The sequence below is a fragment of the Olea europaea genome, chromosome 12 (genome assembly GCF_002742605.1).
Source record: "Olea europaea var. sylvestris chromosome 12, O_europaea_v1, whole genome shotgun sequence".
Classification (NCBI taxonomy): domain Eukaryota; kingdom Viridiplantae; phylum Streptophyta; class Magnoliopsida; order Lamiales; family Oleaceae; genus Olea; species Olea europaea.
The window spans coordinates 12012031-12022782 of record NC_036248.1 but is presented as its reverse complement, the minus strand read 5'-3'; the positions used below and the strand labels follow the sequence as shown (position 1 = coordinate 12022782).

At 34.7% G+C, this 10752-nt stretch overlaps 3 protein-coding genes across 11 annotated transcripts in view; 1 reads left to right on the top strand and 2 right to left on the bottom strand.

Moving 5' to 3' along the window:
* Positions 1 to 255: 255 nt before the first annotated feature.
* LOC111405658 (serine/arginine-rich splicing factor SR34A-like) lies at positions 256 to 7412 on the bottom strand. 9 transcript variants are annotated; one of them, XM_023034643.1, is made up of 15 exons: positions 7312 to 7412; positions 7123 to 7200; positions 5170 to 6165; positions 4894 to 5016; positions 3597 to 3662; positions 3365 to 3439; positions 2819 to 2936; positions 2660 to 2706; positions 2527 to 2584; positions 1981 to 2030; positions 1831 to 1887; positions 1425 to 1504; positions 1282 to 1341; positions 1110 to 1182; positions 256 to 610 (listed from the first exon to the last, which is right to left on the bottom strand). In XM_023034643.1, exons 4-15 carry the CDS (start codon positions 4978 to 4980, stop codon positions 590 to 592), a joined length of 792 nt encoding a protein of 263 aa, XP_022890411.1. In that variant the 5' UTR covers positions 4981 to 5016; positions 5170 to 6165; positions 7123 to 7200; positions 7312 to 7412; the 3' UTR covers positions 256 to 589. The 9 variants fall into 9 exon arrangements, with proteins under 9 accessions (XP_022890411.1, XP_022890415.1, XP_022890413.1 ...); XM_023034647.1 differs by having other exon boundaries at positions 5990 to 6165; XM_023034645.1 differs by having other exon boundaries at positions 5170 to 5422.
* Positions 7413 to 8223: 811 nt separating this feature from the next.
* LOC111406603 (putative B3 domain-containing protein Os03g0621600) lies at positions 8224 to 8928 on the bottom strand. The gene is made up of 2 exons (XM_023035994.1): positions 8587 to 8928; positions 8224 to 8493 (listed from the first exon to the last, which is right to left on the bottom strand). The coding sequence occupies exons 1-2, from the start codon at positions 8926 to 8928 to the stop codon at positions 8224 to 8226; spliced, it is 612 nt and encodes a 203-aa protein (XP_022891762.1).
* Positions 8929 to 8960: 32 nt separating this feature from the next.
* Positions 8961 to 10752, top strand: part of LOC111406602 — an 8780-nt gene continuing 6988 nt past the window's right edge. Inside the window, exons 1-2 of the mRNA XM_023035993.1 lie at positions 8961 to 9012; positions 9572 to 9675. Of these exons, the coding sequence (XP_022891761.1) occupies positions 8961 to 9012; positions 9572 to 9675 (156 nt within the window). The remainder of the gene's footprint in view (positions 9013 to 9571; positions 9676 to 10752) is intronic.

Sequence of the window (10752 nt, the reverse complement as noted above, 5' to 3'; positions counted from 1 at the left end):
TTCCTGTACTAGAATTTTCCATTGCAACGATGTGTCAACTGTCAGTGAACCATTAGGCAATGGCTACAAGCGTAGCCCACCTTGAGATGGGCCTAAAAGAAAATCCGTAGGCAGGGATTGGCCCGGTCCACCACAAAACCCAAGGCAGCCCAGGTTTGTGTGTGCAGTAGTCTAGGGAACTTGCTTCCCAGCCAGCCTGTTCAACACTACTTCACGTCGTCAAAATATTAAAAACTCAATAAAAAATGTGGCTCGTGAAGAGAAACACATTCAAACGCAATATCTGATTCCAGAAAACGACAGCATCTTGACAACAAAAATCCAATTCAACAGAATGCCATAATAAAGATTAAAATCCTGCTCAACGACGCAAATAAAAATTAACGGACTCAGCTTCCAAAAAGACATTTATCGAATGCTCGCAATCCTAGTTAGATCCACAAGCCCATTAATAGAATATAAGAAAAGAACATCTATCTTATAATTTGACATTATCCAGTCAACTTTCCTTGCTCGACTCATATCATTCATATGCTAAGGAACCGTCTGCTCACGGTACCATTAAGTGCATAGCATATTTGCAACAGAATTAAGCACTTCCAGATCTTGCCTGCAATGAAATTAACATGGCAGAGATTTGTAAACAGAGTCAACCCCGAAACCCAAAAAAATTAAATGAACAAAACTTGAAGCCACGTATCCTGAAGTCAGTAATATTATAACACTCGGATCATTATCAAACTGACTGCAATCTTTTCTATCCGTGAAGATCATTCCCTAGATCTATTTGGCAGATTGGCTGAACAGTTAATTAATGAAAGAGCCCACTTCCAATTGTAGGAATGGGATGCAAACTCATGCATGTAGAGATGTCAAAACAGGGGGGCGGTAACCTGTCCATCCCAACCATGAAAAACCCAAATCCCAGGATTGTCCAGGTCCACAGCCCACTAACCGAGCCCTTGCTGGATGTTTTTGAATTATTTTTCCACTAAAATTCTTTATAAAAAACAAGTTAAATCCAAAAATCTAGGCATCAAATTGCTCATTTTAACATCTCTGCATACACACTTGTTCATATTCTTTTGGTTGGAACACGAACAGTTTACCTGGAGAGGGGATGCCGATCTTGGCATTGATCTTGATCTTGATCTTGACCTTGACATTGACCTTGATCTGGCTCTGCACATTTAAGCAAGCAAAGAACCAATTACTGATTAGTGCAGTATATTTATAACCACAAAGCATATAAAATTAGAAGAGACGTTCATTCTCGAATACCTAGACGGCTTAACAGGAGATTTTGATGGTGATCTGGAAAAAGATCGATCCATTGACCTGCCGCACAAGGAACATATTACTTGGGTCAACAAATAAAGTCTACCCTAGAGATCGAGCAAATATACTTCAAACTAAAAAAATACCTTCTGTTCCTTCTAGGACTTCTGCTTCTACTGCGGCTCCTACCTGGGCTTCTTGATGGACTGCGCTTGTATTCCTTCACCTGAATTCATCGATTTACAAAGGAAATGGAGTTTATTATTTCACAAGGTAGTTGCTTTCATAATTATATTATTTAATGAATTCTTAGAGTTCAGTACTACGAATTAATATCTTGTAAGATTTAAATCCCTCCAAGAAGCATATACTTAGGTTGCACCAATTTGTAGGTTAGAGAGGCTCAAATTTAATTCCTAACATAATATAAAAAACTGAACTCCAAGTGCCTATCTTGGGCCTTTTTTGGTTGAGGAGAAATGGCTTCTTGAAATTCAATCCCTCAAAAAGAAAAGATAAACATAGAAAGAATAGAAAAAATTTGAAAAATACCCGGATATAACTTCTGGTCCAAGGATTCTTAAACTCGCTATCATCAAGTTTCCGGATCTAAGCAAGACAAAAACACATTACCAACTAGATTGGAACAATTCATGGATGCACAAACGGTTAAACAATTCAAAGATGAGTACGATGACTTACAGCATATTTCATGTCTTCGTAATTAGTATAGTCAACCATGCCAAAGGTTCCTGAATACAATAGCAAATGTTCATCAACCCCATTAGAAAGGTTGCACTGTCACGGACATGTAAATGCGTGTAGGACATGATATGGAAACGTCGACACATGATTTTTCAAAAAGGTCGGACACAGACACATTAGGGACGTGTTGATTTAAATTCTTCAAATTTTAACTTATATATTACATATTTCTTTTATACTTTTTTATACAAGACACGGCACATTACATGTCAGGCACTTGCCATGGTGTCTCTAAAGCATCCCCCAAATATCAAGTAATTTTAAAAAATATATAAGAATCGGGACAAGGTCCCGTGGCTTGTTGGATACATGCCATCGGGTGTCCGAGGAGTTTTGGGATGTTGGATTCGGACATGACGTGTGGGACAAAGACATGATATCTTAGTAGGAGTGTCAGTGCATCATAGCACATTAATGTCTCGCATTTACCCCTTTAGTATCCCTAAAGTAAACAAAAAATTGGTGTTGAGTAAAATAACTTACCATCACTGTCACGGGAAACTTCAGCAAAACAAACATCCCCAGCTTTTCGCATGTGATCCTGAAACCCATAATAAATGCTGCAGTTGCAGAAACAATAAAAGGAACAAAGTTCTCACTCAACAATTCCCCTTACCTTCAAATCTTGCCAAGAAGCAGAAGATGGCAGCCCCCGAATAATAACTGTATGCAAGTAGACATTTTAAGATAAAGACACTGAAACAATCTTACAGTGAAAATAAAGCCTAAGCATACATCAAGATCTGTAAGCATCAATTGATAGGTTTGGCAGCACCTCGATATTCAGAATGGCGAGAAGGACCAAATCGGCTTCCGCCACTGTCACGGCCGCCATAACCACCGCGACGATCACTTGAATGTGGTGGCCCTCTGCCACCATGTGCAAGCTCAACCTAAATTAACAAGGAGATGAATTTCATAAGAAAATCGATGACAAGGAAAAGACTGGAGAATGTATAATGAGGACCAGGATCCAACAAATGGAACACAATTACCAAGCACCAAATTTGCAGTAGAAAGCAGGGAAAATAAGTGAAAAGGAGTTAGAGAGGGGGGGAGAGAAACAGAGAGAGAGAGAGAGAGAGAGAGTTCTTAGTTTTTATTCAATAACAATCTAGGGTTTACTCTGTCCTATATTATAGACATGTCACAATCGACCTAAATTGTTTTAAAATTACAATAATTGAAAATAAAGGGAAAAAAGAGAACCAGAATAAATTCTAGTGTCTTCTATGCCTCAAATAGACTTTCTCTGCATCATATAACCAAAAACCAGTTCTATCTGAATAAAAAATTGCTACTTTGCACCAAATGTCCTCACCCTCAGTCGACAACCATCAAAGTTATAGCCATCTCTGCCCCTGATTGCATCTTCTGCATCCCGAGCACTCTCAAACTAAACGTGGTTAAAATTCAAAAAAAAGTCAGATGACAGATTATATCCTCCAGCATTCAAGAAATTCAAGGACAAGCAAACATGCATATCTGGGTGCTGCTTCTGTGTGTACATACATAGCCCAGAAAGCTGCAAATTTGAGAGAGAAAAAAAATACCTCCACAAAACAATAGCAAGGAGGGCGAGGTGGAATCTTCAATTCAATATCCAATATACGACCATACTGCAGGAATCGCATACAAATACTATAAATAAGCAAGCGCTTTTTAGGGATCAAATAGGAAAGGGAAAATGACTAAGAATTTAAGTGACCATTGGCTAGAACCAGGTACTAAGAAAGAGTATACGCATTTGAAACAGAAATATTTTGTCCCATGATTATCAAAACAATCACTCCATGGCAAACTTTAAACCCCAAACACAATCATGGTATAAAAACTGTGATAATAAATAGTAATGCTACACCTCATTCAAAGATATCTAAAGAGGATCTATTTTGCAGCAGAACCTACAGGCTACAATGCTACATGGCTCATGAATTGATCAATTAGTATTCAAATGAGCGCAAGGGTAGGGTTGTCTAAATTGGGGATATATCGAGGATGTCATTTTAATGATTTTTATGAACGTGCATCAAAGAAAGATATCAACAAATATTCACATAGGCCATAGGAAATGAATAACAGAATTACATGGTTGGAAATGATGCAGTTAATGTAATCTTACAAGACTTGCTGCTGCAAAGTTGAAGGTCCCTATTTTCCCTGATAAATTGGTTTCACATATTTGGAGAAGCATTTCAGTTATAAATTATAATACTGTCTGATAACACCAGCACCTGTCTGGGAAAAATTTTGCCGGAAAAAAATTGATTTTTCTGTCAAATCCCCAGCCCCACCATGTTTGATTTAAAGCTGCTTGTTTGCCAAATTTTAAGCCGTGTTTCCAAAAAGACAATTTAGTCCTTATTGCTACTGTATATGAATAGTATGTGAATGACAACAGGGGCAGAATTGCGTATTGTCATCTACAACGAATTATGGTACTATAATTGTCTGAAAAGGGAGTCAGAAGGTATAGAATAAAAAATTGATATTTGAACACCCGACAGTCTGATTTTTCTTATTAATTCAACTTTAACTGCTACCAGACAAGGGCCTAAGTTACATGTCCCCTCACACATGTGCTCATGTTTACGAAGTTCTTTCCTGAAGACATTTTCGGCTGGTTGGGAAAGGGGTTTAGCCACTAGAGATAGTTAGAGATGACAAAAGCATAAAGAATTTGTAAATTGTCGCTAAACAACTCTGCTTTAGGAAAGTAACATTGACAGATACCAAATACAATGGTAAAATGCAGGAGAAACTCTTCAAAATAACACCCAGACACCTCCACATTAACTCAATGAAACCAAAATATTTAAGAAAGTGATAGACTAAATATTCAACTAAAACCTTGTAGAATAGGTCTTCAATTTCTGATTCTCTTATATCTGCAGGAAGGTTGCCAACATAGATCATGCGAGAGTAACGACCGCTCATCTTTAGCCCTTGAAAGTAATCGTGTTCACTGCAATACTGCAGCTTGAATATGTTTGATAGTTGGAAATGACTTGAAGCAACATTAAAAACACAACCAAGTTAAATATATTCCTTTACATTTCTGTCTTGATATGATATATTTTCACAACAGAAAAATCAAAAGCTAAAAATAATTCGTATGAAGCAAACCGAGAGCAATCCTCAAGGTGAGCGTTGCTCCACAAGCTCCATTGCTTATATGCTCCAAAGCTATAATTTATTTGAATTAAAATTGGGTCTTCTCTTCCTCTCTAAATTTTTTGCAGATGAATAGCTCTTCACAGAGGGAGCAAGAACTTCCAATTATATAAATACACCAAAAACTCCACCCTGATTCCTCCCACTCCCAATCTACATCCCTATGCATGTTTCCAAAGCTCATATTTGTCCAAGCGCTTGGAATCTATCATAAACAGAGCATTGTGTCATGAGATGAGTGAAGATTGTCATAGAATTACCGATTTACCTTACTCAGATTTCCTTTGAAATCCAAGTGAAATCCTAGAAATTATGTGACTTGCCACTAAATTAATTGAATTAAGAGTTGAAACCCAATTTGTATTTAATAATGCTCCCAGACGTAATATAGTTTGCAATGTGCACAAAAATAATCTATTCAATTAGTGTGTGAAAGAAAAGTTATACTGGGCCCACACTGTGTACACCAAAGCACGAGCATAGACAAAATCGCAAGCAATTTAAATGCCAAATCATCTAACCAAACTATGTGCAAAGATTTTCTCGAGAGCCAGAAAGAAAGCAAAAATATTTCAAGGATGGCCGAGATTGATCTCATTACTTTACTCAGGACCAGCCTTGTTAAATTGCAATAAACCATGATAATGTACGCATGAAGAATATTTGTCGGCACAAGGAACAGCCAGCTTAAAATAAGAACATTATGATAATCAAAGATCCTGATACTTACTACTGTAATGTCAATGTTGATACATCAAACCTATGGACTTACTCGCCTATTCTGCTCTCCGAAAGTATCGTCGGTTTTTTGCTAAGGTAATTTGTATCAAAATGTTACTTCAACCCCTGCCTCTAATAGGTACCATAACACCACAAGTGGAGCAAGTCTTCCATCATTTAGGACAGCGTGCAATTAACATCCCTCCAAAAGAGAGACAGAGAGATGGACTAGCAACAGATTTAAATAGGGACTTTAGAATTGAAACATGAAACCAAGAAAAATTGGCCAAGTGAATCATTTATGGTTCCCATGCCACCAAATATAGTCTTCCACTCTGACTTCTTATAAGACATTAAAATATAACAACAAACTAAGGGCTTGTTCGGTAGTGATTATGAGAATTGATTTTTTTGACCGTTAGAGAGAAAAATGGGTTTCATCTACGAGACAAGAAGCCAAAAATGACGGTTGACTTAGGAAAGTAACGGTCAAAAAATGAATTTTTTGTAGTGAAAAATTAGAATCAAACATGCTATAAGCTTGTTTCCAACAAATTTGGGGTCGACAACATGAATCCAATTCAATTACCATTCATGGGAAATTCCAATAAAGAATAAATAGCAAGGATGAATCTTCTCAACTTACAAATCCAATATCCTCATAATTCCAATAGTTCTCCGATGGCAAGGCCCCTTTCCTCGAAAGAGGATGCACAGGAGAATCCCCACATACACCACTTACAGCTACTTACTTTGAAAAATATCTACTTTTATAACTTTTATTACCAAATTAAATTATGGTAGGATCGAAAAATTGATGATGATGCTATATATATACATATATATACATATATATATATATATGTGTGTGTGTGCATAATATATACATGTATATATATATATATATATGTACATATACATATACATGTACATAAATATATATATATATATTTATGTATGTGTGTGTGTGTATGTATGTAGTTTCCCAGTGGGTAAATTTGGTCTGCGTAGACATATAGGGGTTCAGATAAAAAATTAGGGAAATCCCAAACTCAAATTCGAAATTAATTAATTCCAACTTCAAGTTCAGAGCCCTTAATAAGGGACAAATATAATTACCAGGACGAAATCCAAGAAAACCCGCAAAAATTAGAGGCGAATGACACATTATCACCCGTAACATACCAGAGTAGAAAAGGAGCTGAGCACTGAACTCTGCTAGAAATTCAACTTCCTTGCCCCAAAAACCAACACCGCGTCGAGCTGGAATAAAAATAAGTACTTAACCAATATTTGCGATTATGTCAAACTAAATCAGTCTATCGTATGGATTGACGGACGATTTTGAAGGTCGATTAGAGAGAGAGAGTTTACCTCTGCCTCTGACGTTCGTTTCTCCTCCGCACTCGATCCAAGGGGATCTCGTTTGTTTCTATGTTAAGGGCGTAAGGTTTCGTCAAATTACATTTACCTCCTCATGTTTTCGCGTAATTATGCCGTGGGAGGAATTTTCTAGAATGCAATTTTTAATGGACCAAATTAAGGCCTTCTTTTAAATGTTTCACTACTATATAAAAAGACCAATGTGTTGTTACTGTAAAAAGAAAAGCAATTTTTTTCATTTCCACACATTGTAACAACTTTTTTTTCTTGAAGTAAAAACGATGTCGTCTGTTAATTTTTTTATTTTTAATTTTTTACATGTCTGGAGCCAAGACGAGGCCGTCCAGACAAAAAAATAATAATAAAAAAAAATATATATATATATATAAGCTGCCGTGATGTACCCACTTTAAATAGATTTTTCTTTCTTTTTCTCCATTTTCACACGCTACTCCTTTTTCTCTTTGGGTTTCATTGTTTCCTTTCTTTTCTCCGTGTATGTATGATATTTATGTTTCTATTATATTTGAGATATCTGTATTTTGTGCTTCAATCATTGAGCTTATATTGTATTTGTTCTCTTTGTTTGTTCGATCGTTGATGCATGTTCTTTTGACCTTATTTTAGTTTGCAGGTAGTGGTGGAAAATGCTTTCAACTTCTCTTAAGTTTGTAGTAGCAGTAATATCTAGAGGTTTTTCCTGCGATGATTAATGAGGGGGAAATCTACTTTCATATGATTTGATTTTTCATTTTTCTTGTATAGTGTTGAACTTCGATGTTGATGTTGATTTGTTGTACACAAACTCTGGAGTAAACTGGTAAATAAGAGAGTAAATAGAATTGGGCGTGGAAATAACAAAATAGAAATACATGAAAATAATTAGAAGAAAGTAAAGAGATGTCATAGACGTGTCAAACTTCCACCAACATGGTCTTTTTTGTAGACGATGAACGTTGGGGGTTCACTGTTCAAAAGTCCGAAAACACATGTATCGCCCATTTGTAGTTCTTTTTCTCTAAAAAAATCTGACGAGCCTATAGTCATACGTCTTATTAGACCATTTGGTCGCAAATTTGTGGCGAGTTCCCAATGGTGATGTAAAGAATCATGGATTTGAACACTTTGCAGACCTCTTGGTAAGTGATATCTAGAGAACTGTCCTGGTATATCCTGGAAAACCATGAATGAATAAATTATTGATCTTTGAATCAAATTTATGCGGAAGAGATGAATGTAGAATGAGATATTAAAGATGGCACTTACAATTTCCCGATGGCTGTTGTGATGAGGTGTTAGTGTTATTTCAAATGCAGGGTTATCTGTATGTAAAGCGTTGTATTCTTCGGGAACATCAGAGTCATATGTAACCTCTAATCCAGAATGGTCAAATATGGTCATATTGAATGTGGAGTTTCCGTTATATTCAAATATCAAAATATGAGCATCCTGTAAGTTATGATGGTCAAAAAATTGTTCCCATCTATCGGCAAAATATATTCTTCCATTATCTCTTTCTAATTGTATTGTGACAATTATACCATCATATGCAATTACTCGTACTGTGTCTCCAATCATTGACAAAGGATCTGGGAAGCATCTATACATATATATTAAAAAGTATAAGAAAGATTTTAAGAATGCATCCATTCAAATGTGAGAGGAGAAACTCTTGTGTAACTAATCAGACGGGTATTATGATTTTGTGGAGGAGTAATGATTCTGAAGAAACGATGTGGCACTTCCATTCTGTCTCAATATAGTACAATGAAAATTTTGTTAGAATAACTCTATTATTTACGTTGTGGAGGCCCTAATATAGATTTTAAGGTAGATTTTGCAGTATACGCAAGTTAGAAAATTTGTTAATGAAAGTTCCATTTCTATAAAATAAACTTTGTATGTAATCTAAAAAATATATATTCTATATGTCGTTGTAGAACAATATCGTGAAGTTTGGTAAGAAATTCATGATTTGTGTTCGATTTTTAATAAAAGAATTGAAGATTGACATTTAGTCCATCTCAATAAACAAGATGTAAGTTAAAACTATAAAATTTAGTGTTGAAAAAATAGGTATGGTAATCAGGAAAGAGTAGATAGACACCTGATTTTTTATTTTTGTTGAGCACCTGCAAGCAAAGATATGTAACTATTTTATGTGATGAGTGATTTAAGGTAAATTTTGAAAACATGAGAAGCTATTTAAATTAGAGGATATGTACTTCCTATGTTATTTCCTTTTCTCCAGATTTGACAAGAGGTTTACGGGTTGTAGAAATGGACAATATGTTATCAAAAAAGTCTGATCTTACTCTTCCAAAAAATAAAAGTGAGGAGAAAGAAATTATTGAAGTATCACGTGAGTGACTATTTTATCTTAACACGTTTCACACATTATTTGATAACAATCAAAACGTTACGATTGGAAATGTAATTAATATGTAATATATCTATTATTTATCTACATTTTTACTCATTAGATTTATATAATATTTGTATATATATAAAAAATGATTTATATTTTATGTATTTATTTTAGAAATCACATCTATTAAAAAAACTAAGTTGATTAAATGAAATTAAATTTTGGTGCTGAAAGTTGGTAAAGAAAAAAGAAAGGGAGAAAAAAATGAAATTTGTTAATTACGGAGGCAGTTTGGTGTCTAGACAATTTGAGCCTCCGCAAATACGGAGGCTCAACTTTGAGCCTCCGTAATTATGGAGGCATTATTTTTTTCTCCTCTCTTTTTTTCTTAACTGTTATTACAACAAATACTTTAATATTATTTTTTTGTTTTGTCGAACGTAATTTTATTATTTTATATGGAGTTATATTTTAATTTATACCTGAGTTTCTTATTTTGTATGGAATTTAACTAATAGTCAGACTTTCTTAACGTTATTTTTAAAATTTTGCAATTTCTATTTATGTGATGATAAAAATTTATAATATATAATATAGAAATAGAAAAATAAATAAGTATATTTAGTTTTTTTTCTTCCAACTATAATACTTAAGTGAGTATAATTTATTCATTTCCATGTCTATGTCATTTTCATTTTACCTTTTGAACGAAAACGTCGTTGTTTTCGTTTCGTTCATGCAAGCACCTTGTCTTTATCCTTATTTTAATCGTTGTCCTTATTTTCATCGTACTTTTCCCATCCTTTTGTTTTCTCCCTGTTTTCAATTGCGTGTATATTTTGTTCAGCGATATTTTATTCAACGATAGACTTGTTGTTGTTGGTGAGTTTTTTTCCGATATATTTCCTATTGTTCGGGTCATGGAAATATATGCATTTTTTTGGCTTCTTTTATATGAAGATATTGTTTTCAATATGCATACTCTTAGTTATGTTTCCAATTTTATTGAGTTGATTTTTGTGGTTTCTTTCTTTCAGCAATACAATGAGTAAGCAATATTGGAC